This window comes from Parambassis ranga, chromosome 17 (assembly GCF_900634625.1).
Source record: "Parambassis ranga chromosome 17, fParRan2.1, whole genome shotgun sequence".
Lineage (NCBI taxonomy): Eukaryota > Metazoa > Chordata > Actinopteri > Ambassidae > Parambassis > Parambassis ranga.
The window spans coordinates 2,526,543-2,553,422 of NC_041037.1; the positions used below are offsets into that span (position 1 = coordinate 2,526,543).

At 45.0% G+C, this 26,880-nt stretch overlaps 1 protein-coding gene across 5 annotated transcripts in view; it reads right to left on the reverse strand.

Moving 5' to 3' along the window:
• The window catches only part of ptprfb (protein tyrosine phosphatase receptor type Fb), a 144,757-nt gene that overhangs the window by 1,699 nt on the left and 116,178 nt on the right, over positions 1 to 26,880 (reverse strand). For all 5 annotated transcript variants that reach the window (XM_028428005.1, XM_028428009.1, XM_028428008.1 and 2 more), the window contains 13 exons: positions 24,077 to 24,231; positions 20,385 to 20,497; positions 16,897 to 16,994; positions 13,762 to 13,885; positions 13,188 to 13,363; positions 9,480 to 9,599; positions 8,642 to 8,796; positions 8,120 to 8,405; positions 7,095 to 7,273; positions 3,628 to 3,754; positions 2,518 to 2,643; positions 1,608 to 1,762; positions 1,389 to 1,524 (listed from right to left, as the gene is read on the reverse strand). In XM_028428005.1, coding sequence (XP_028283806.1) covers positions 1,389 to 1,524; positions 1,608 to 1,762; positions 2,518 to 2,643; positions 3,628 to 3,754; positions 7,095 to 7,273; positions 8,120 to 8,405; positions 8,642 to 8,796; positions 9,480 to 9,599; positions 13,188 to 13,363; positions 13,762 to 13,885; positions 16,897 to 16,994; positions 20,385 to 20,497; positions 24,077 to 24,231 — 1,950 coding nt within the window. The remainder of the gene's footprint in view (positions 1 to 1,388; positions 1,525 to 1,607; positions 1,763 to 2,517; positions 2,644 to 3,627; positions 3,755 to 7,094; positions 7,274 to 8,119; positions 8,406 to 8,641; positions 8,797 to 9,479; positions 9,600 to 13,187; positions 13,364 to 13,761; positions 13,886 to 16,896; positions 16,995 to 20,384; positions 20,498 to 24,076; positions 24,232 to 26,880) is intronic.

Genomic DNA, 26,880 nt, shown 5'->3' on the forward strand with positions numbered 1-26,880 from the left:
GTCCCATAGACTTCCATTATAACCACTTTTTTTGACTGCACAGCCATGGCACTACATACTCATGCATTCTTGATTGTTGGTGGTTTACCCTGTTGGTAGGAGGTAACATTTGTGATTTTTACAGTTAACAACTTAATGACCATATTAACCCTTTACCTGCAGGCCTGTGCTTATGTAGTGTAGTTTCTGGCTTGTATATGGAGTTATAGGGAGTATTTTAATAATAATAATTGAAACCTTTATTAGTCCCACAATGGGGAAATTGCTCAAAGAGCGCCATACACCAGTGAGTACACTGGAGGCTATGCAGGTAGTGTCTTGCCCAAGGACACACACCAGTGACTAGGGAGGAGTTGGGATCGAACCACCAACCTTCCGGTTACGGGACAACCCTGCTATACCGCTGCGCCACTGCTGCCCACAGTGGCACATAATTGTGTGTCTACACACTGTGTGTGTATGTTAGAGAGGAAGAGAGCCATTTGCACACTGACCTTGTTGTGTGTGAGTAAACAAAAACAAAGAACGTAGGGATGCAACAAATAGCTGAGAACTTCTACCACGAAAGCAAAATTTTGTTGTTGATGCCTCATAATATTTAAGCAACCTGAAAAGGCATTTAATAATAGAATTGTGCACCAGTCATCAAATGGGTTAGGGTCATCAGGTTAACTGTAAAAATCACAAATTTTACCTCCTACCAACAATCAAGAATGCATGATTATGTAGTGCCATGGCTGTGCAGTCAAAAAATGTGCTTATAACGGAAGTCTATGGGACAAAAATGGCCACGAACAACACATAAGGGAGAAAAAATGAAAATCCAGTGCTGTGCAAAAACTAATAATGCAATAAAGTCAATGTTGTTACTGATGTTTGACATGACCAAGACTGTAATAAAGGTTAAAAAAATCCAGTCCACATTCACCTTTTCTATTAAAAATGAGCCATTTTGTGTTTTTTTTCCAATTTTCAGCACCACCCCTTATGAAATTGGCGATAAAAGGGTTAAAATCCTGGGGGAAAATGATTTTTTTTCACTACTGTTGATCAAAACTGAAGTTAATTAAAAGGTCTATGCAAAAATGTTTGAAAAAAATATTTATCTGATATGTTTTTAAAACCGTTAAAATTAGAGGACGTTTTTGTCCCGAACAACACGAAAGGGGGTAAAATTTGCCCGCAGTGTATTATTGACCTATGAAAAATTTTTAAATCATATTAAGCAAAAATGATTCAATCTGCTCACATATTGACAAAGTTATGGCCAAAATAAACAGAAAAATTACTCTCAGAGGACAAAAATGTCCCAAACGTTGCATAAGGGATAAATATACAGTGTTAACTTTCAAATGCTGTCCTGTCCCTGCAGGATGTGTTGTCCTTACCTCGGTCTGCACCATGGCAGGCCGCTGGGTGCGAAGCGTCTTCACCGTCTGGAAGAGGTCGACCACACCTTCGTACCTCATCCTCTCCAGCACGATGCTGAGGGTGATGAAGACTCCGGTCCTGCCCACCCCGGCACTGATAAAACACGAGCACATTACTCTGACTCTCTGTGGATTGTTTAACTAAACACATAACATGCGCTGTGTTCTCCTCTTTACCTGCAGTGTACAGTGATTGGTCCATCCTGTCCAAACTGTTCCTTGGTTTTGTGCACTTGTCCAATAAAATCAATGAAGCCTTCTCCAGTTTTTGGCACTCCTTGCTCGGGCCAGTCGGTGAACTGGAACTGGCGGATTGTTCTGGACTGTCCATCCTAAGGGAACAGAAAAGGAGCCAGGAAATGAGTTTCTAAAGTACATTGTAGAGAATAGGTTGAGGTCTTGGAGTACTAATTTCTACCTGGAGTGGAGAATAAACAGCAGAGATTTGGGATTTGAGCATCCAGGACTGATAAATATTCTATGTGCACGCACATATGCATGAATACATAGGACTAATTTAAGCTCACAAAGCAAAAACACGCGTTAACACCACATCCTGGCTCAGAAAGAACACATATATAGATCTGCACACACACACACACATAAAAGAAAGAGTGGATGTGGGATTAGAGTGCTGCTGTGCTGTGAGCCTTCAGATGACAGTAAAGTATATTTATAGCTCATTGAAACTACTGCATCACAGGGAGTTCCAGCACTGGCCCTCGGGATTGAAGGCTATGCTTTTCATGTATTTTCACAGTCATCGTGAAACACACATCCGCAAGCACACACACACACACACACACACACACACACACACACACAATCCATAGAGCAAGCATACTGTTGCTAAATCCAGGCAAACATGTTTGATGGCGCATTCACTTGATGTCAGCCTGTCAGGAAAAATAACACGGGGTTCGGTCTGATCATCTCTACCTTGAAATCACAGTCGGTATAATTCTTAACACTTAACGCACGACTGTCAGCATTTGTATGAAAACCTAAAATTAAGATGGATTTGGGTTGGATGGTTGTATTTGAGTGAAATGCCAATCAGCCCCCCCGCAGAGCAAACCCAACGTACCCTGGCGTCTGTGACTTTGAACTCTCTGAGGATGTACTGAGGCATGTTGTACTCAGCCATTGGATCCACCACAAAGTACTGGTACCTGGCCGAACGCTCCGCTGGCCAGTACTGATGGCACTTCTCCTACAGAGGAGACAAACAGAAGGAAAACAACTTTCAGCACTTCACTTTCTGGAAACACATTTATAGAAAGAACTGACTTTTACATAACGCCTGCCTGGCACACAAGTGCAGGATATTTTTAGCACAGGTTACTGTATGTTATTAGTCATTTTGAGTCGTGAGAACGTCTCTGCTTACACAAAAACAAAAAAAAATCCAGATAGACTAATTTGTGGCTGTGAATTATTGCCTGAATCATCTAAGGTGGCAAAATAGTTACATGATTTGTGTGTGTTTTTAGCTGCGGTGATGATGTGCAGGAGGGCCGTGATTATGGCTGAGAGGCTGAGAGGGTGATAAAAGCTGTAAAGAACACTTGATTGCTGTCAGCATCACCTGCATCGCCGCAAACAGCTCAATAACTCTGACGAAGATATTTTGAAATTTAATCAAATCAAACTGCAACTAAGATGAGTGTGTTTAATTGATATGTTGCTGAAGGTTAAATGTGACAATCAATAGCACAATAAGCGTCGCTTATTACGAAACTAGCTAACAGCTCTTGATTTTTTTGTTTGAATCAAACATGCTCTGACACACGACAACACACTGCAAGCTGTACTAAGCTAACTCTCATGACTATATCTCACAGCCTTACAAACAGAAAACTGAATTAACTCCTTCACTTGTTACCACAGCTGGTCCTTTTTTTCATACAGTATAATGCATTCACGAATTATAAGCATGCTTGGAATGTAAATCTGAAACAGTAGCATGCTAGTTTGAACCCAATGCACCTCTGTCACTGTGATATGGAAGTTAACTTTCAACTCTGGTTATTGTTCAGCTTTGGAATGAATTAATATTTGAACAGTGTGACGCAGCAGTTTAGCTGAACTGACCCAGTGTGTGTGTGTGTGTGTGACTGCCATCAACCTGTGAAATGGTCCGGTGACCTCACAGAGACTGCTTATATTTTATGTTCAGTGTGTGCTCGCATATTACCCGTCCCATCTCTCGTAGCTTGGTGAGCATGACGACAATGGTGGAGTTATGCTCCCACAGCATCCTCCAGAAGTCCTCAGTGGTCTCAGCCAGCGGGCCCTGTGTGGCCAGGTAGGCTTTCTGCTGTCTGAAGGTGCAAATGAGACACAGAAACACAGATTAAACATTACATGTGATGCAACCTGCAGTAAAGATAGTCAAACATGTGAAATCATGTCGCTCTTGAGCACAACTTGAGCATCTGTCTTTGTCCCCCATACTGACAATGTCAACAGTTCCTGCACATTTAATGTACCGGTACATGGTAAACTAAACCTGTGGCAAGTATTCTCATCCCTGTGCAATTCAAGCCTATATGGATCCTCTCCCTTTTCCTCCTTCCTCTGTGTAACACAACACAGAATTAAAAAGAGCACTTGATATGCTCACAAAACTAGAGATGAGCTCATCCACTGTGTGCCACAGCAGTGCTGGTGTCCTACGTGACTTTGGTCCAGCTGAGCAGTTCCTTTGTCAACCAGCAGGTGGCAGCAGCATGCTGATCAACAGAGAGAGGCGGGAGCTGAGTAATCCAACACACAAAACACACGATGCATAATTGTGCACACGTACTCACATGTTTGAAACACATGTGAACCCGCGCTCAGGTGCACTCATCTACCCGCGCAGTGGTTTTTTTTTGTTTGTACATTCAGCAGCAGCGTGTCTGCTACTGCTGCCTGCACGAACCCGTCACACACTGAGCCATGGCTGAACAACTAATGAAGGTGCTGCAGGCAAGGCACTAATGTGGAACCGAGAGATTAGAATATGCTCAGGGCCTCGCTCGCACAAATGCAGAAACAACAGATTGGTGGAGAGGAGAGGAGATGCCATACAAGGAGGGGGGGGGCAGCAGAGTGAGGAATCAAATTAAAAAGATGAAAACGGGAGAAAGATGAAGAAAAAAAAGGAAACTATAGCAGAGATGTAGAGAGGATGTGGAGAAGAGATGAAAAGAGTGAGCACTGCTCTCTCCAGCTGGCCGTCCGAGTGCAATGTAGGACTCACTGCTGAGGATGAGGAAGAGAGGGAAGAACACAAGACATCAGAAGAGGAAAAGAACGAGTGCAGGGAAAGGGAATCTGAAAAGGCAGAGAGGAAGAAGGGGAAGAAATGCTAAGCAGGGGGTGAATGCTAAATTTTAAATTGATAGGGTGGACCCCTCTAACCTCCCCATGAAACGGCCCCCAGCCAAAACAAAAACAATTCGAACCGTATCACACAATACTGACTCCTCTGCTCAGTGTCCCAATGAGCGCGCTGCCAAACAGCACAGAGCACTCTCTGCATCATCCCACATGACTGCAGTGCTTCAGGACATAGTGTTTCATTTCAACCTCATTACAATGCTAAAACTCCAGCCTGCATCGGAGCATATCCAGGGCTCGCGCCCCTGATAGCATAGCTGGAATCAATGGTTCGCCTCTCATTAGCTTAGCATATTATTGGCTTTTCTTGGAGGCGCTAGGGTGAAGGGCACTGGAGGCCCCTGTTTAGTTTTTATTTATGCCCGCGTTTTTAAAAGCGGCTTAATTACACAGTGCCGCTGGTGCACACAACAGGTCCCCACCCGGATGTCTGTCTCTGCCATGATGTTTGGATGGAAAATTAAGATGGCGAGTGAGAGAAGAGGGTGGGAGGAGAGGAAGAGAGAGAGAGAGAGAGAGAGAGGAATGAAGTGCAAAGGAGACAGATTAGGGAGGAGAGCAGAGACAGAGATAGAAAATGGTAAAAATAAAGAAGGAAAACAAGAAAATATGGAGGAGAGGAGGAATAAACGAGGAGGGGAGGGTTTGGGGAAAACACTTCATTACAATACTCTCTTGCTGCAATTATGTTATTTACACAGCAACAATGGAGGGTCGGCCTCTGCGGAACACCTTCTCATTAACAGCAGGACTGAAGGAACGGGTGGGAGCTGTGAGAGGTGTGAGTGGAGGTGTTGTCTTTGTCACGGCCCAGTTCGAAGCAGAACCCCATACGGACTAAATGGCATTTCACACTTGCTAAATCCATCCCTCCACTTAAACCACAGAAGAGCCAGCTCTGCCTGTCGCTGCCCATACTTATATAGATATAAAACAGAAAGCTGCCTTTTCATCTTCCTCCCTCTAGGAAGCAATTTGGACACACAGAGCACACGAGGATATGCGGCAGCTTCGATATAAAAGCTGTAGTGGCTCAGTGAACAAAAGCCACATTGACAGATCCGGGAGTAATTCTTGCGACTGGATACAGCCCACTGTGGCCTCATCTTCAATCCCCTCCCATACATTTTTATCTAGTCCACTGTGAATACACACCTGTAACAATCTCTGATGGCAGAAAACAACAGCAGACCTGTTACATTCAGCGCTGTCAGACAGAATCAGGGTGAGATGTAGTTTCTGTGGTGGTGGGTTTGAACACCAGGGCGTCAGGTTTGCAATAAATAAAGGTCATTTAGGGATGAAAAAAGCCTTTTTTAGCCAAAACGTCACAGGTCAGGGAATAGGAAAGGTTCAAATAAACCAAATTAAAGTTGCTCTGTGAGGCCTGTGCAGCATCATCTCATCAACCTTCATCTTTTTACCTTCAGTCTGATCTTATGTGTAAAAAGATGTAAACACCCTGAAACACCCATGAAAGATGAGGCCTGTGTTATTCTGCCTTTTCTCTCTATATCAGCGACTCTCATGAAAGAAGCCAAAGCACAGATGAATTAATCATACTAACAAGTATTGCCTCTGCAGCCAAAGCCTGCTACAGCTTATTTTCCACTGCTATAGATCATTATAGTTCTCAGAAAACTACAATGAACTCTGCAGTTTATTATGAGCCAGTCCCACATACAGCATCTGTATATCAGGCACCTGGCCGGCCCACGGACACGCTGCTCTGGATAACGCTTTGAAATGGATTAGAAACATGTGCAGGATGTGTGCTGGCATTTTTCCAACATGGGGAATACTACCTGGCTGGAGCAGTAAACACAGGGAAACCCTTATGAATTGCATTTACAGTCAACAAGCCTTTTTTGGAAATCAACTTGAAATCCTTGAAACTGTGTTTAAGCCAAAACATGCACAGATCCCAGGAAAACATCACATTACCCTCCTGTCCTCAACACAAGGACATGGACCACAAGCTCTGTGACTGTTCTATCATCCTCAATATTTACAGTTAGCACGTCTGTGGGTGCTTTTGCTCCTAATGAGTCTTGTTGTTACTTCTCCAGTTCATTGGAAGCTATAACCGCTATGCTATGAGCATATGACACCAGACTCAGTCTGTCTATCTTTCCCTGCTTCAAACACATCAGCTTTAGGTGGCACTGTAACAAGATGATCAATATTATGACTTTTATTTGCTGACAGGAAAAAAAAAAAAGACTAATGTGACACTCTTTCCCAACATCGGGTCTCAGAGATGAAATCCTCGCTGACCTGTAGCCATCGATGCAGCTGGCATTGATGTAGTCGGAGCCCTCGACGCCACGGATGGGCTGCAGGCAGACGCGGCTGGACTCAAAAGGCATGATGTTGACCAGGCGGTTCTTGAATTTGTTGCAGGGCAGGTTGGCGCTGATGAAGCGTGACGTGTGAGCTTTGGAGTTGGCCAGTCTCTGTTTCATGAAAGGTAGAAAGGAAGAAAGAAAAAACAGGTTATGTGACGTGAAGTCAGCAGACAAGGAAGCCCAAAAAACGCCTCCTTGTCAAGTCTTATCGTCAGGATAAATAAAAAAAAACTGTGGAGGGTGAATATTTCAGATTTCTGCTGGTGGATATGAATAAAAGCAGTGGACCTGTCTCCCATAGAGTCCCAGTGTGAGTATGGATGATAGTAGGCGTGACAGGCTTAGTGCTGGCAGTGCACGGAGCACAGATGGACAGCACGGCAGTGTGTATGGACGGTCACCATACTCCAGGAGAATGTGTGTGTGTGTGTGTGTGTGTGTGTGTGTGTGTGTGTTGTGGCCAGACTGTGTGGGTACGGAGGCTGTGGCCCCCACGTACGCTGCAATCATTCTCTCACTCTTTCATTCTCCGTTGTTGGCAGGAGTGTAGATGCTATTATCACTTCAAACAGAATGGATCATGGTCATAAGAGGGCTAATGGCAGAGCGGTGCTGGGAGGAAAGTGTGTAATAACATCACAGTCGATGGCTATTGACAGAAGGCGTGCATGTGTGTGTGACTGCGACCTTGAACACCAGCTGTGTGTGTGTGTGTCAGTCATCTTGTAATGCTCCACGTGTAGGTGTGTTTATGTTTATGTGTACTGGTTCTGGTCCACTGTGCGTGTGTCTGTATTTACTGATGCTGCAGTGATGTCTCAGCAATAATGTCACTGGGACAAATTCCTGTTTATCGGCTTAATGGATGAATTAACTGGGGAAGTGTGGGGATGCTTAAATCTCTGTGAGCAGAACCCTGAGGTTAGTCTTGTCGCCACACTCTGCTTTAGTCACCTTGAACTCCAGCTCCATCGCAGTGACCGTCTCACCAGGCGGGGGCTGGGTGAGCTTCTGGATGTGGGCGTACAGGTTGCGTGCTGGCACCTCGGTGTTGCCACAGGTGGCGGCCTCCAGTAGGGCTTCGTGGATGAAGATGTACTGGTCCTCGGTTTGGACCATGTAGTTCCTCTGGGCGCGCATGCACGTCACGTGGCCGTAGATGTCCACAGACTTCTCGTGCTTCATGCGCTCCAGCATGGCATCGATCACGATGAAGCAGCCAGTCCTGCCCACGCCCGCACTGACGGAGACGGAAAAAAGTTTCATCAAAAAATATGAACTACAACAAGTTACAACAGCTTAAAACTGGACAGTGTGTGACAGATTTCATCCTGTTGGCTCAAAAACTGTTGCAGAAACATCCAGAAGCGCTCATCCTGACTGCTTAAAATGAAAATTATAATTACGTAATTAGCACTAAACAAAACATCGAGGCAGCGTTAAGTGTGTGCGCTGCCTGTTCTCTTGTGTACCTACCTGCAGTGGACCACCATGGGCCCTGCATCTGGAGGATTACAGGCCTTAACCCGCCGTAGGAAGGCCAGGATGGGGGTAGGATACTCCGGAACCCCGTGGTCTGGCCAGGCCATGAACTGGAACTGTCTCACCTCTCTCTTCTCACTGGAGCCGTTCTGCAGGAGGAGCAGAGTGTCAGCTTGATGCTTGGTGGGATACTCTGGCACAGTGAATTCTAATTGGTTGCTTTTCAAAGAGAGAAACTTTTCATGCTGGGCGGGTCACACTGTTTTCATAAAAGAGAGATGAAATCATACCGTCTGAAAAACGATTCTAATTGTCACAAATTTAGCTATTTTAACTTAACTTAGCACACTCTGATGTAGAGGCTGTGATCATTCTGTGAGTGTAGGTGCAGATAATATGTATAATTTAGCAATAGAACTCCAGCTTCTTGGCATTGTCACCATTCCTGATTGAAACAGCGTAATCGCTCCAGCTACAGAGTTGCAATTAATTAGGAATTATAATAGTGTTTGAAAAATTATAAGTGATGGAAAAAAGACAAAAGAGAGGGGAAATAAAGGACAAACCATCAGTCACATCATCAGTGCAGTGAAGTATATGAATCAAAGGCAAAAATGAAATCTTTCATTGCTTCTAAGAGAACGAGATGAATCCAGCACGTTTAAAAAAAACAATTACATCAGTGGAAAATGATTCCAGTGGTAATAGTCTGTGTCTGTCTACAGACAAATGAGAAATTTAAAAATGTGACCCCAGCACTGATGAAGTGTGATTACAGGCTGTGCTTGTGTCATTCACGCTATATGCTAAAACCAAACAGGCAGCACTCTACCTTGTACAGGGCGAAAGTGCGAACGCTGTAAGTGGCCAGCTCCACGGTGTCCAACATGGTGACCTGGATCATCCCGTAGGTCTCTGTTCCTCGTGACGGCCAATACTGGTCACACTTCACCTGGCAGAGCAGAAGAGAGAGAGAGAGAGAGAGAGAGAGCACACACACACTGTCAGGAGAGAAAGCACCACAAGGCTACAGAGAAGCTTGTAGGTTCACACTGATTAACAAGAAAGGGAACAGTAAAGAGGTCAGATCAAAGGCTTTGTCCGCCGTCCAATTAAAACCTGAAGACTCAGAGTCAGCTCCTGTATGCACTAAAACCGAACAGTGGTGAATCAGGCTTCTGTATGTGCATTCATGTGTCTGCATTTGAAGCTGTCTTCAAAAGAGCATTAAAAAGCCCACTTTTTACCAGCCTGTGATCATTTTCAATGAGCTAATTGCCGGGTGGTTAGCATCCCCTTTGTCGTGTATGCTTTTGGCACATTTGTGATGATTGGGCGCTGCATTGTGTATCGGAGATGGTGGCTAAAAGGCTAAACTGGCCAGACGCGGATGGACAGCAGGTTCGGCCACCTGGCTCCATATGTGCACGGAGCAAACTGCATTATGGACGAGACTAAAGATTCTCCAATCGCTGGCACTGACAGGCTGCGCATGCATCTCTGAAAACGGCACCGTGGACTTATCTATATATGTTTTACTACTTATTGTGGTTGGTAACATGCAGCTGGGATTAGATTAAAACAAAAAAAAAGACGGTCTTCTGTCAGATATCTGGAGCTTCACTTGTTCTGGGTTAGTACAAATGAGGAAACGTAAATAAATACTACACTTATGAAGCCGAAAAAAAGGGCATACAACTGCACAATCAAGCCACAGTTTAATAGTTCTTGACTGGGTCTCAGAGTTTCTAGAGGTGGTGACTCACACTCTCAACACTGCACATATCCAGCTGATTGGGCTGAGTTGAGTCTTGTTTGGAAACACTTCAGGTTCAATGTGTCGACCGAATGTCTTTTAACAAGAAGCTGAACCCATTTTCAGTCAGTTAAAAGTAACTCCAGCTTAAAAAAAACCCTCCAGTTCCTGTGGAGAAGCTCCAAAGCTCGGCTACGCTCTAATTTTCCAAACAGAAGCTGAACAAATGCAGAAACTGTCCTAATGTCAGAACAGCTGGGACCAGAACTTACAGCTATTGATTGTATGTGAGGAGGAGCTGCGGCGGCGGCGGCGGCGGCTAGGCTAATCATATTGATACTGCAGTGCCGAGCTGACATTTGGAGCTGGTACAAATTGACAAACAAAACACGCTAAAACACCACTGAGCCTCACTCAGTGCCGAAACTCAACTGAGTGATGGGGAACTGCTTGCAGTACAAACATATGGATTAGCAGTCACTGCTGTAATGAATATCTCTGTGCAGTCTGAGGTAGGGTGGATGGGTGGAAGCCCTCACAAAAACACACACATGCCGCAGGTCTCACTGTCATCTGGTCCTGCTTTGAACTTTGCTTCTCACATGTCACCACCTGGCTTTTTTTTTGCGGTGACTGCCGACCACACACACACACACACACACACACACACACACTCACACACTCACACACACACTCATCATTTCGAGCTTCGACCTTTCAGGGTTTCACTAACTGGTAATGATAGCAGTGCAAAAAAGGAAGCTGAAATCTGCCTGCTGCTGGATCTCATCATGTTTGTCAAGCTCCTGCTCTGTTTGGCATCAGACATGCGTCTAGCTAGGTGGTGGGAGGTTGACTCACTCACCATATGTGTGTCTCTGAGAGAGAGAAACAGGCAAATATGAATTTATGGAAAGGGAGGGAACAACATCACAGAACCACGGTCAGTCTGACATTAACACACGTCTGATTAGGAGCACACGCGACGCTGTGCAGAGATAATATTCATAATTAATCTGCTAACACTCGTACACTGGTTTCCTCAAAGCTTTCAAAATGTTGTGAAACATGTTTGGTTTTCTCTGCACAGTGTTGGCTGGCTAATTATTTATTCATATGTAAAGAGAGCCTGTCACACTTCTTAAATTGCCACTCAGACACACTAACTCACAGAGAGGTATCACGTCCTCGGCATCACGTGGCGGCGGCTGTGTAATAAAAATCATCTTATCCGCACTGAAGATGTTCTCAGAGGTACAAATAAATGAGCTCTGTTTTTAGAAGATGGCGTGCCATCACAATTTGCCTAAATGATGGATTGCGCTGATAGCTCAAAATGAAAACGAATGATACCATGTTGTGAAGGACAGGAAGTGATTCGAGTCTAACGTTGACAAAACAATCGCTTTCCTACAGATTCGGTGCAGATGAAAGGAGCCTCAGGTAATGATCCTCTTCCATCAAAAACATCAGTGTCAAGAATTCTGGATCCATCTTTCATTAACGTTTCCTGTTACTTCCACTCCTGAGTGTACGGACGCTCTTTCATTAGGGCACCGTTTGCACACACTCTAATAAAGCAGCACATAGTGCCAGAGCTCCATGCTGCTTTTTGTTCCTCGGAGGATTCCATGAGCATGATTTTGTGATGGTAATTAAAAAAAAACCCATTCCAATTTTGAATCTCTAGGTGCCATGTGCTCATTTGTTTTGTTTATAATAGGCTGTATGTTATTTTTAGGAGCACACAAATGTTGTTGGGTGACAATCCTCATTGTGTGTAATTTCATTATAGTGCAGTTGCTTTTTGTAGCCCGATTCCAGGAAGCGCGAACACAACAAGAGCGTCTCGCTCTCTATGGAACCTCGGTTAGGTGTGGGGAAAAAATAAATATGCAGCAATCAAGCGCTGCACTCTCAGAGCACTTACTAAATAATAAAAGAGTGCTCGGATTGTTATAAAACTCTAAATATAACCACCCTGTGTGCGCGTGTGTGTGTGTGTGTGCACGTGTGCATAATTTGGATTAAAATTGTACTTCCTTGTGTATGTTTATGCGAAGTTTCCACGGTAACTCCATCACCAAGAGGAGTGAAAACGGAGGAAAAAGGCAGTTGAGGAATGTTTGTTCACAAACAGATTTAGAAATAATTCATGCAGAAGTTTTTAGAGATTGCTGAAGACTGGGGAGAAGAGAAGGAACATGAAGCGATACTGTCCACAAACAACCAAAATACGCTTTGAAGTCCTTGTGACTTTGATCAGGCTGACAAATCCTGCTTTAAAGCAGGACTGGGTGTCTATATGCCTTCAGGCTTTGTTGGGTGTAAAGTTCCTCAATGTCAAAGCTACATGAGTATATATATATACGTATATATATGTCAGGAAACTCCAGGTCTGCCCACCTCTCTACCTCCACACACCAGCTGTTCGGGCTGTTGTAGGACTGTCAACATCAATAGATTTAAGTTGTACTGAACTTGTTTTCCTCACTCAGTGATTTTATTCCTTCAATTCTACCATAACGACAACATGTCCAGACAGGAAAATGTATTTCTGGTTCATTTATTTACCTACATTTATGATTCGCAATTAATAATTTACTGTAATTGAGGGCTGGTGTAGTTATTTATCAATAATAAATTATATGCTGTATGTGAATCATTCCTGAGTATGCACATGCCAATAAATCGATACACAACTGTTGCACCGTTCAGGCAGTGATGGATGGCCTTGATTTGTTTGTTTGTTTGTGTAGAGAGTAGCAGTGTGTCTGTCCTTACCCGTGACTTCTCCTCCAGTCTGGTCATCATGACGATGGTGTTGGATCGCTGCTCCCACACCATCCTCCAGAAGTCGCTCAGTGTCTCCGGCAGAGGCCCCTGAGTGGCGATGTAGGCGTTCTGCTTCCTGTAGCCGTCGATGTAGTTGGCGTTGATGTAGTCGCTGCCTGGAACAGCTGTCACAGAGCAGAGTAACAGATGTGATGTACAGGTGTTGACAGCATTTGACTGCCATGGTCACATCCATTAGTTTAGCTTTAGCTTAGCTCAGTTAATTATCACTTCTTCCATTGACTTTAGCTAACGATAAATGATGTTTTCATGCAAATGTTAGCCTAAAGTGAACTGTTACACAGACAGTCAATCACCTATAATTTGTGCTACTTTCCCATCTAACACATTATATTCAGCACTTTTTAATGCACTGAAGGTGGATACATGGGCTTTGAGGATAAGACTTAGTTTCTAACAGCAGCAGCTGCAGGCATCCAAAACGTCCTTGGCACACATGAAGGAGGCCTCAATCGATGGCAGCCTCAGTCAAGGGGGGTTAAGTGGTTGCATGAGCTCTTACCATCAACAGAGGTGAGCACCACTCTGGAGTGGTCATAGGCGATGACGTTTGCATAGCGGTTCTTTGGCTTGTTGACTTCCATGTTGGAGTTTTCCCAGGTAAACTGTTGGCCTGGATCAATGGACTGTGAGAGAGAGAGAGAGAGAGAGAGCAGAGACGGAGGGAGGATGATTATAAGAGAATGAACGGAAGAGAAACACGGAGCCAAAGAAAGCAAACAGAAGCACAAAGGGAGACTCTTCAGTGTTACATGGGTAAAAAGGGACGGAGCAAAATTACCCTGCTGTCACTCACTCTGCAGCAGTACGCTGTCAACAACAAAGCCTTCACATGGAAAGTATACCCACACCATGCCTTAGAGTTTTTATCCTGTGTGTGACACTGTGTAGGCTGCTGGTTAACCAAGCTGCTGGTGGATTTGGTTTGTGACTTATTTTAGTGATTAGCTTTTCTATTTACTCTAAGGAGAATGTTTGTTGAAGCCACGTGCATCATTTGTGGTTCTCCTCACCTTCTCCTCTCTTTCCTTTATTCATTCCACCGTCTCTCTGTGTCTTACGTCATTTGTCTCCTGGGCTAATACGACAGTAAACTGCACACATATATTGATCTCGGGAGATATGTGATGGCCTCCTATCCCTTGCTGGATAATGTCACAAAGTCTCTTGTTATTCCATATCGACCCCCTTCTCCTCTGCTCGCACCGAAACCACGTCCAGTAATTCCCCAGACCTTTTAACCCCGCAAATCCAGCAGGAGTTAGAGCGACACCTTCAAAATGCCTTCACTTTGACCCTATGTAGAGAGGTAGATTTTATATTGAATCGGCTCTAATGGAGAATTAAATAAGGATAAAAGCAATGGCAATGAGGCTTATATTAAAGCCTTGGACTCAGACAAAAAGCAGCCTTGTGTGCTATTTGTTTCTGAAGAAGATATGAAAAATGTGGAAGTCCTCATATGCAAGAAATCTTCCACCACAGCTCCAATTTGCTCAGCAGTGAGAGTCACGGGGGCACAGGCCTATTGCTGCTGATGAGCTCAGCACTGCCAATTTCTCTGTCAATGCCCGCCAGTATGAAGAGAAAGATTTCATTTGCAGTCAAAACATGTCATATCCATTTGAGAGCTCAGCAAACACAGCGGGCACACCAGCCTGATGACAACTAGCAAACAAGTTAGTTAGGTAGAGACGGTGGAGAGAGGTGAGAAGCAAATGCCCAAGGTATTCTTACTGACACGCTGGAAACACTTTCAAATGAACATAATGATAGTGCTCTGACGACAGCAGCGTGATATCGCTGCTGCTAAAAAACCGCTGTCAGGGGAGCTGCAGCATGTCTGATTGACAAATTCTGCTCATTACCCAGCATGCTCATTGCTCAGTGTAATGTGGACTGGCGGTGGTGGTAAAGGAAGTGTCAGGCTACATCAGGGGAGAGGAAGTGGTGAAGCCTCTACAAATTCTGCGCCTTGGGGTAAGGCGCAACGGGAGCAGCCGGCGAACGTGACTGTGACAAAGCGCCATGAGCTCTGCCACAGCGCCTCGGCTGGCACAGAGACCAACGGCCATCTGCCGGGCAGTGGAGGGGGGTCTTCCCTGGCTTAGAATGACTGTTGCAGGGGAGGGAATGGGGGGTGGGGGGGCGGGCTGCTTGCCTGCAGTCATACAAGGCACTTCTCTGGCTTGATTCGTTTACACTAACTCAACAGGCCGGGAGGGCGATGTGCTCGGGGAGTCGCTGAGCAACACAAGAAAGCACTTAATTGAGTGCAGATTTTTACCAAGGCCTAATTATCTCCCTAGTTAGCTGTTAATTTCACAGTGATCCAAAAAACACCCATCAGAATCATATAAAACACGTTATAAACTTTATTACTGTTTTCTCTGTTTTGACTGAAGATGGATGAGACTAAAAAACGTTTAGCCGCTCAGCTATTTAAGGCTGAAAGGAGCTACTTAAGGCAGAAAGTTTCACCTTTAAAAGTGGAAAAAAAAAACAAAAGTAATTTTCACTTGCTTGCAAAGCTGAATTTAATTACCACAGAAATAATTTGTCTTTGACATTTCACCACAAAATTTGTGGGCTGATACCACAACCTCTAAATGAGAAGGTAGCTAATGCTGCAGCTAATTGGAAAGCTAAAAACAGCCTCTCAAATTAACATCCCCTCTCTTCTCCTACATCTTATATTAATAGTTTATATCCATCCAGCTTCCTGCTCCAGTGCTCTGCTAAGTCTAGTTTAGATCCATTGACACAAGTTTTATTCAAGCTACTGGTTCATCCCAACAAACCGTGCAATAAAACATATTATTTTTAATTATTCGTCAGGCTTAATGTTATCTTTGCTTCATACATATGTGTTAAAACTGTTCTGTAAGGCTACAGAACAGGTGCTATGCTTAGTAAAAACCACACAGGGCATGCTGAGCAGTGTAGGCTCGTGCTGTACTGCTGGAAAAGGTTTTGAGGTCACCAAAATAAATCTGCTGTTTCTGCTGGCAGTGTGTGAACCAGAAGCTGCTCACAGGCAAACGAACAGAGAACATAACCTTCGAGATCACAAAGGATCCACAGCCGTGTTGGTTCCATCAGCTGAGTGGAGCTGATTAGACAAAACAGGCCAAACAATCAGAGCAAATAAATAAAAAGACGGGCTTTGTTTTTGTTTTTTTGTATTCAATAATGCTTCTTTTCATCTGGCCTTGATAAGTCCCCAAACCAACTACATGCCACTTTAAATGCAAATGTCCTCCCCCCCTTTTTTTTTTTTTAAAGAAAGAACACTGACAAGAGATAATCCCTCGCCGTGTTGCATTGGAGAGACCGCGTGCAAAATAACATTCTTCAGGGAAACATCAAGACGCGCACAGATTGCTTAAGCAACTCGCCACCTGCTAGTTTTGTCAAAGAGCATCTCGCAGCATTTAATGTAAGTGTTGGTTTCCTGGTGGGATTGGTAATAGAGCTGCAAAAATAACTGAAGAATGTCTTCCATAATCCATTAGAATACATGCATATGGGATCAAAGAGGGAAAAAAAAGTCCTCCCAGACATGGTAACAATGAAACACAGTTATATGCTAGAAAGAGCAGGAATCACTGATGCAGCATTAGTGCAGTGCCCATACCTCATACTCCTGGGAAAAGCGGAGGCCGTCGTTGGCCTTAAGTCGCTCTATGTGGTCAGCCAGGTCGGCCACGGGAATGGGCGGGTGCTCCCTCATTCCTAGGGGGAGAGGAAGAGGAGGGGAAAAGAGTTAGACCTGGTTGCTCCTGAATCAAACATGAACGTGGACTAACACGAACACTGGTTGGACCACAAGGTGAGTGAGACTGCCGGTGGGACCATGAGGTGGCTGGATAGTGCACTTTGTTCAAGAATGCATGAGGAGAGGTAGAGAGAGAGGAGAGAGAGCGAGAGAGAGAGAGAGAAGGGGAGGAAAGCGAGTGCACAAGTTGAAACAGGCTTGTGACATTTGGTGACATTTGGTGATATCGTCATGCTAAGTGAGGAGGATAGAGGTGGGGCTGGAACGGAGATGCACATGAGTGACTGGGTGAGCATGCTCCTTGGAAGGAAGCGGGAGGCAGACATCTCTCTGACTCCACAAAGCTCAACTGGTGGCAGAGGTGGGACTAGAGTAAGAACCCACAAGTCCCTACGAATCAGTCACACTGTCAGTTCCTACCCCGGAAAAAAAAAAAAAAAAAACCTGACTGGTCACCAGCCAAAACTCATTTCTTTGAAAATCCCTTTCCCTACAATAGAGCATCTTTCGGCCCAGCCTTGAGCGCTTGGGCTGGATTAATTTCAAACAACCCCCCTGCCGCTTGCTAGATTTCTCATCGCTGGGTTATTGGATGATTTATTGCTAATCTACCGACACAAATTCCCCCTGTGCCTCTGAACTTGGCAAGGCTGTGTACTTAAACGGATTGCTGGGAACTTTCCCTGTGTGTTAAAAGTTAACTGCATGCAACACATGAAGGCGGTTTAAAGTGATACACAGAGCCTCATTACCCGCACATATAGCACATAGGAAGTCACACCTAGAAAAGGTCTATAAAAGCTGGCAGTAGTGCATCTCTAAGGTCATCCTTTCAAACTGCTGGAAGATGATTACAGCTGTAATGCTAATGGCTAATGGCTGGTAACTATGGCCACTGTACAGGATGAGACCTGACCAATTACACAAATTTAATATTATCACACAGAGGAACCACATTAACATCAGTGTGTATGTGCTGTGCATGTCCGGCTGGCTCTTTTACAGCCTTGTTGTTGGTTAAATGGACAGTGAAGCCGTAGATAACAAGGCTAATGTACATCAAGCACAACTGTTCAACTATCCATGAAACCATCTAGTTCCTCTGCGTCATGCCCCTCATAAAGGTGTTGTGGGAAGTTCACAGCTGAGAAAGGACATTGCTGCAGCATCCTTGGAGTGTCAGAGGATACACAAGCTGTGCAGGCTTGTCGATGTCTGTCAGGACGGCAACTGGTGAAGGAGGGGCGGGAGTTATGGTTTCAGGAGCGAGTGAGAGAACAAGGAAAGGCTGCATGTGTGGGAAATACACAGTAGGTGAGAAAGCAGACTAACTTGGAGTGTTGGGGCAGCGATGAGAGCTGGGACCTGTGGAGAGAGGAGAGTGAAGGAGGGAGGAAGAAGAACAACTCGATCAATCAATGGAGGCGGCTCAGGATCAGACTGGGGCCAAACAGTATCTGCAAATAAGCTTTTGAGTCAGCTGGGGTGTGGGCACTTGGGCTATGTCAGTTTAGACTGAAAGTGCACACAAACCTGGTCTTTAATATGCTCTGCTGTGACACTATGTGTTATATCAGCTCATTGACTGGAGCATCAATGAGTAAATATTTAGATCTGGGACAAACCATGGCCGGTAAAGCTGAACCAGAGAGTAAGTCTATAAATTAGGATGAATGTTTGCAACATCTACATTCCCAGCAGGGTGTGTCAATATTATAACTGATCAAACAGGTCCCCCAAATCTTCTACCCAGGTGTTATCAGCCAGAAATTCTCCCCTGCAACTGCAGTAAATGGTCTGAGGTGTTTGTAAATACTACGTGATCCACATCTGTCAAGGTTAAACCAGGTCAGTTACTCATACACCCGCACGCCTGCTGCTGCTGGAGTGCCACAAGGTACAACCGAGGTCTGTTGAACAAACCAACATGCTGGAGACATGAGCTGCAATCGGTCTGAGCGGTTGACAACAATCAGAGCATCAGAGCAGGAATGTTCACCTGCTGGGGGCGAATCAAAGAGAAAAAGAGCGAGAGGACAGAGGAAGGGGGCTGCTCAATATTCACTCAGCTCGGGCTCGGAGTCTCATATGTTTTCACAAGACGCAGCCTTGGTGATTTTTGATAATCACAGCACTTGAAGCAAAACAGCGAGGTGAAAAGGGATAAAAAGAAGGAGATAAATGTTGACGTACAGAGAGAGAAAGAGGGAGAGAGAGAGAGAGCAAGAGAGAAAGAGATTACCCTACAGGGGGAAATGGAAGACAAAAGACGAAAGAGGTGGAGTGGGAGGATGGGAGAACAGGGCTCTTTCAGAGCGGCAGCGCTGCTTAATTCCTCTGCAGGGGTTCAAAGGGGCTGTGTGTGTGTGTGTGTGTGTGTGTGTGTGTGTGTGTATATGGCAAACGGGATCTTTAATAACCCGTGAGAAGGGATACACACGTACTCACATGCACACACAAGAAAACCACACAGAAACACACACACACACACACTTGCATGCACCGGGGTTGACATTTTCTCTCAGCTCCATTGTTCCCTTCGCCTGGCTCACCTTGACATCAGAGGCAGCAGGACTCATTACCAGCTGGGGGGAATGAAAGGAGCTCATGGAGGGAGGAGGAGGAGCGAGGAGCAGCAGAGGAGGAGGAGGAGGAAGACCAAGAGGAAAAGGGAAGAAGGCTGATGCCAACCCACCCACTTCACCCACTGTGTGTGTGTGTGTGTGTGTGTGTGTGTGTGTGTGTGGATGGAATCTGAATTCTCTCCATGGAAATGATCAGCTGGGTTTGATGGCAAATACTGTTTATTGATCATTTTCCTCCTGAAATAAGCAGGATGTGTGAATGTCACACACCTGCTACAAGGCATTTACAAACAGGAGATCCATCAAAAGAACAAGAAAAGCAGGCAGTCATAGCCAGAGCAGATTGCTTTTGAGAATGCTGTTTATAGTTGTTGAATGAAAAACTTTGAAGGAAAACAGGTTGAAAATAAAAGGCATTAGGGAACAGTATTAAAGCGATGAGTCACCTTTAGATGTTTTCCGTCAGCTCTGAGATAGAATCTGTATTTTTGAATTACTGACTGATGAATTTCAGGACGATTTTCATTTGAATCCTCAGCCGCAAAGGCATGAATGAAAGAACATCTGACTGCATATATCTGTTTTCCAGCTATATCTAGAGGAAATCCACACACACACACACGTTTCACAGTTTGAAATTCTTCCTCACAGCGACTCTGTAAGCTTGTCTGGATGCCTGCGTCATCACTACCATCCATCTCCAATGACAGCAGAGCTTCTGTTGTAAACTGTATGTAGTTACATGGGTGATTGGTTTATTACCTGGGGTCTGGTAGTTGAGTCGTCTCATCTCCACCGGGTCAGAGGAGTTGGCCAGCAGGGAGTCTTTTACCCCACCAGAGTGCTCGTCTTTGGGTAAGGGCGACGCTCGCTTCCTGAGGTGGCAGAATCAGACAGGAAGACGTTAACAACACCATGCTGAGACCACCTGCATGCTTAGTACCACCCACCCATCACTTCCTCAAACTAAGTAGAAAAAGAAATGACAAGAATGTTTTAACATGACGCAAATGATTCCTCTATATGGTTAGCAAAGAGAGGAGTGTGTGGTACGCTTGATGAGGTTAATGGCATAGTTAATGGTTCTCAAAAGTAGTTGTGAGGACAAGTGATTGCAGAGACAGTAGTTACCAGGGCAATACCCCCATTAGTTTGAAAAACTGGAGTTTAATGTGTTTGAAGAAACACCATAATTCTGCTGGAGTGGGCAAGGTTGGGTTTGTTTGCCGCTGGATAGGTGACAGCTGCTGTGTGTGGGAATGCGTACATGAGTGTGTGTCTGCAAGTGCCAAAGATTTAAATGTGTGATTTCACTGCTCTCTATGTGTGTGTGTGTGTGCTAACAACACATTGTGTTTACTGTCTTTCCAGATTGAAGAGGAAAACAGGCGGATGCTGTAATTAGCTCATCAGCTGGGTGGCACAACACTGGGTAATTAGACCAGTTCTGCAGCACCTGTGCTGCCGGCCCGGCCTAACTGAGTTTAGCACAGAACAGAACAGCACAGCACAGCTCGGGACTGGCTCTGCTCAGTCGGCCGTGGATTTGTCCATCAGGCGAAGAAATGGAAAAAAGAAAGTGCAGCTTGCCTGTATTCAGACAGCCAGCATCTGTTGACATACACACACAAACAGGCTCACAGATTCACGCTTTCCCATCGCCCTCACTGTTACAGCAACACACACACACACACACACACAGATACAGCTGCAGACACACAAGCCTTCTGACTGCAAATGGAAATGGGCGGAAGGAAGCATCAGGGCGCCCTGTGGAAATTTCACATCTCATTGCACTCCATTTGCAAGTGGCGAGCGTGGGTTTTAGGAAGGAGCAGGCCCTTCTGTTGAAGCCTGTGAGGTGAGAATACACAAAGCTGCTGGTGCACACACACAGAGCCGTAACCCAGGCTACCTCAGCTGCTGGGGCTTGAGCCTCATCGCCACCTGTTATCTTATGCTGCAGAGGCTTAAGCTAATGCTAGCTGCATGACAGCTAATCTATGACAAGCATCTCTTCCCTCACAGGCATGAGCTGAGCCAGACCGTATCCAGTTTTCCCAGAGATCACTGCCGGGGCTGGAGGTGGGGGTGTGAGAGAGAGAGAGAGAGAGAGAGCTGGACATCTGTGATCTGTTCTCTGCACACCTCATCTATCCCCCTGACTCAATCAGATGCCGATCTACATGACACTTTAGTGCCGGCCTAAAGTAAACATGGCTGCAATCTCTATGGGGTTATTCAGCTCAGGCTCAAAGTGCGGGTTAAGATGTGTGAGAATGTAAGTGCACATACTTCCACACAGTGTACGAGTGTGCGTGTGTGCAGTACAGGGTGTGCTTAATGAGGGTAGAACAGGGCCCTTTGTTGAGACTCCTGCCACGAGGAAGCAGGGGAAGAAATGAAAAAAGGCTAAAAGTGGAGGAATGGGTCTCGGTGCAAAATGTCAGCTTAAAAGATGGGAACGTTTTTTTTTTTTTTTTCAGCAGTTTCCCCGTCTGGCATTTACTTCACAATGGTCCATTCAGCAGCAGGTGATGCCTTGGCATATTCAGATGGGGCCAATGTTGAAGGGGCACACTGACACTGGCTGGATAATGAAACACAGCACGGAGACAAACCATGGCCGACAGGATGATCTGAGGAGGAACACTGGCACTGGATGTGAAACATGCACTGATACACGGACGTGACCCATGAGTTCCTTTGACCTCAGTTATCAAGGGCTGCAGAGTCTGCTGCTTCTCACAGCTCTAACGTCTCAGAAATCTGAACCAAAGGAGACGCAACAGCTTAAAGACGTTTCCTTTTAATCCAATTTGAGTGGGACTGTTTTGTGTGAGAGGCTGGCAAACTCTGCAACCCCAAAGAGCTGATGAATAGCACCAAAGTCAAAAACACAAATGGAAAGGATTTGGGTAGGAGGAGATGAAGTTGTGATAAAACACTAACAGTACCCACCTTTCCTGTTTGCTGCATTCACAGAGGCAAAAAAGAAGGAGGGGAAGTTAGTGTGTGTTGTTATCCATGTGGGCTTTTTTTACTCAGATTCTGCTGCATTATTATAGGGAAGCTAAAAATTAGAGCCAGTGGCTGAAAGAAGCATGATCCAAAAAAAAACTCTGAGAATAACCTCATCATTGTTCATGACTGCTGTTGTTCTTGGCGACGCTGCAGGTAGCAATAACAACCACAGCTACAGTGTGATTATTCCTTTGCACATTTACAGCCAGTCCGCAGTGAAAAGGGCACAGAGACACATCCCCACAGTCCCTGCTGTCAATCTGTGTCTACACGGAGAAAGGGCTTCCAGACAGAGGATGTGCTGCTCAGCAGTGAGCTGTCTCAAGGCCTATTATTAACCAGTCTCTTTCTTAGCTGGCTGGAGACTGCAGCCACACGGCAGTCTGTGAGCCTGCGGATGGCAGGTTGGAGAGCAGGTATGATGAGAAATAGGAGAATTTGTAATGGAGCCATCAGGAAAAGATAGGGAGTGTGGACTTAATCTTTAAGAAGCGAAGAGAGGTAAATGCGTAGGTAATAGATGCCCATCAAATGGTATCTCCCAATGTCCAAACCCCATTACTGTTATAATTACTGTCTGCTCACCTAAAGAAAGGGCCGGCTATACCCACTAATAATTCATTGACGGAGCTTCAGCAACCAGCCGACTTATCAACTGGTTAATTAATCAACAGGAAATTACTCTGCGGATATTTTTAGACTCAGTTGAAAACATAATTAAGTGCAGCACCGTCGATGTGTTACCAATTAATCTATCAATCTATTTGTAGTTTGTATGAATAACTGATTAATCAAAATGATAAATACACAAACCACTGATCAGGATAAATAATATATGTTTGATCAAAAGCCAGCAAATGGTGAAGATTTTCGGTTAATAAAACAAATTGGTTCTTGATCAGAGTCGTATAGTTTCCTCCCACTCAGTCTGTGTGTAATCATTGTGTAGCTGAAGTGCTTTAAAGAGATATTGATGGAGCTTTTAGTGAAGCCCTCTGTTGCAGCCTTCTGTTTCTTATTTGAAATGACCAATACTGTTGGCCAAAACACATATCTCGCTCCTAACTAAGAGCTTTTGACAGCCGAGCTGTGCTTTTTTTTCTTTCTTTCAGGCAGGCGATGTCAGCTGCCATTTCAGCCAACACTTCACATAAAAAAAGTTGTTAAAAAAAAAAAAGCCAACTGGCCCCAAATCTTTTGTCTGAAATACAAATCAATCTGTCGTTAGCTCCTCTCCCTGTTACGCTGTATATCATGGTAAGGAAATCGGATGTTACAGTCTGGGGTGTGAGCGGCTTGGTGCAAGCGGCAGAAGTCTAATTACCATTCCTGATGCAACCAAAAGAAACCAACAATCACGAGTGTCACTGCGGGTTAACCTCAAACAATCACGGAAGGATGACTGATAAACAAACAAAAAAGCCTCTTACTTCTTGAAGAGCAGGATGGCAATGACGATGATGATGATGAGGACCACGGCCAACACTGGGCCCATGACCCACAACATTTCACCCTGCTCCATCCCGACAGGCATGGCTGTGGGGATCTGGACCGGGTCCGAGTAGGGACTGGTTGAAAATGTCATCTGTAAGAGAAAATAAAAGAAGGAGCGTGCAGGCATGAGAGTCAATTCACTTCAGAACTATATACTATGTTTGTTACATAATGTTCCCCATAATATTTATTTCCCTGTATGTTCATCGCAATGCTGGAAACACTATCACTTCAGACAAGGTTTTTCTTTAATTTACTTAACTTGAACAATACTTTGCTACATATCCACCTCTAGATAACATAACTTATGCCAGCTAAAATGTTCAAATCTCATTTCCATTCAGTATGCTTGAAAATAATCTGTAATCCTCTGTTTGGGTCCTCTCCTCCTCATCCTCCTCCATCCAATGCTGGTTATTGAGCCCTGCACTAAACTCTGAATGCACTGATGAACCGTTCCAGGTCACAGACACTGTGAATGCAACTTCCTTTGCATGCACAGGTGAGTGTGTGAGAAGGAGAGGGGATTTACTTGGTTGATTTGTTGAATATCTGCGTGACGGGAACAACCAGACTGCAACCTGCATCTCCGAAAATTTACAACAGTAGGCTACTGTAAGACTATTTAAACGTTTTCCGAACGCTTATCTATTTATAGAAGCTGCCGGAATGCCGTACTGGACCGTTCTGGTCCACGTTCTTGGTCTTCTTCTTTCTTTTCTTTTATCTAGTCTTTTCACGTGTGTAACCTGTCTGCAACTTGTATTGCAGTCGCAACCACCTGAAATGCCCAGATTTGATTGGCTGAGAGTTATCACGTGGGATGGACAAACTCGTCTGCAATTGGTCTGTGCGTTTCCTCATGCGCTAAGCCACTACCGTAAAGTCAACGAAAGCTGCGGCAGTTAAAATAGAAGCGCCCGTCAGGTTTTAAAGAATAACCTGCTGTTTGGACTATAAGTTCGGGTCCGTATGGGACGGCTTCTGGGTGACCCCTGCTATATACTAATATATGTACTGAACCTTCTCAAAAAGTGGCCAGAAAATGGAGAGTAAGCATGCTAGCATGCTGCTAACAAGTCTACATCAAGCATAATTTAAAGAAGACATTTAATATGTAGTATATATGAGTGCTGTGTGTAATCAAAATAATATGACTTGTACCCCAGCAACAACAGCAGTAATGAAATATCATATTTCTGTGAAGGTACTGCGTTGTGTTAGCAGCAAAGTGAGAGACCTGATGACAGAGCAGGCGTGAGAGAGAGCTAGAGACAGAGAGGCAGGGATAAGTGTGCATGTCCCCTGGTCGCTGAGATAAATGGGGGCACAGGAGAGGACTCATCTCTTCTTCATTAGTGTTCACACCGTGACGGAGGAGGAGGAGGAGGAGGAGGGGGAGGGGGAGGTGACGGTGCGGGTGTTTTTCTACCTTGGTTGTAAATGAGACATCTTTCCACTTCATGTCTTCAAGAGACAGAAAGGAAACGGGGGGGTGCGTAGTGTGCATCAGAGGAGTGGGTATATGAGGCGACGCAGTATGGTGATTCAAAAAACAGAGTCCAACTGCGAGAGAGCAAACTGACAGATGAGGCAGAGGAAGAGGAAGGTGCGAGGCGACAGTCATTAGTGCTCAGCATGCCACCTATTGAATGACGATTGGAGATGCAGGTCGTGAAAAGGGGGCGGGTTGTGAAGAGGGGTATGGGTGACGGATCGCAGGCCTTGGAGGGAATTGGGCTCCCAGCATGCAGCGGGAGTGGTGGGGCAGCAGGCAGCAGTAATCCGGATCATTAGCTGCACAGCAGCCTGCTCTTCGGCACACAGGCAGATATTAATTGGAAAGATAAGCTGAGATGAGCTCAAAGAGTCTTGTGCTCTGTCATATACTTCTGTTATCTCTCACACTCACGGGTAACTGCCGGAAAAATTTACACTATGTGTGTGTGTGTGTGTGTGTGTGTGTGTGTGTGTGTGTAAGAGAATGTCTCAATCATGTACGTGCACACCGGCACGCTCTGGCATGAGATGCCAGATAAGCAGAAAAGTGAATATATTCATGTCAGTGGTAGTTTGTGGCAGAAATGTTTTTCATTTGTCTCTCTCTCAGACACACACACACACACACACACACACACACACACACACACACACACACACACACACACACACACGTGTGCCTGTGTGGGAGGAACCTATTATTTAAAAACGATGGGACGCTTCTGATGTGATGACACCACAAGGCTTCCGGTACTTTCAGGAGGGCCCCCTCCCTCCCTCCCCCCCAAAAAAAGCTGGCAGGATGTGGCCCTGCAGGGAATCCTGGGAAAAACTTTTTTTTTTTTATTGCTGTAACAAATGACTGCAGCTGTGCTTTCAGAGAAGGATAAGGGAGGAAGAGGAGAGGAGCTGAACAAAAAGAGAGGGCTTTTTGTCTGTTGGTCACGGCGAAGTAGTGGGATCATCCATTTGAACGGCCCTAATATCTGATAAAAGCTCAGTCACGCAGCTCTTAATGCCTCTACTCTCGCAGAGCGGTATCACAATGGGGCAATGGTGCAGTGAAGGAATGTGTGAGACTGAGAGTGAGTCACAGGGAGTGCAAGTGTATCTCTTATAGCCCTAAAGTGTGTACAGTATGGACACGGGTGGGTTTTGGCATGTGAGAAGCAAAACTCCTCTTTTATTATTAATCTGTATGTTCAGTGTATATGACATCCAAGCTGTGGCCAATGAGCTG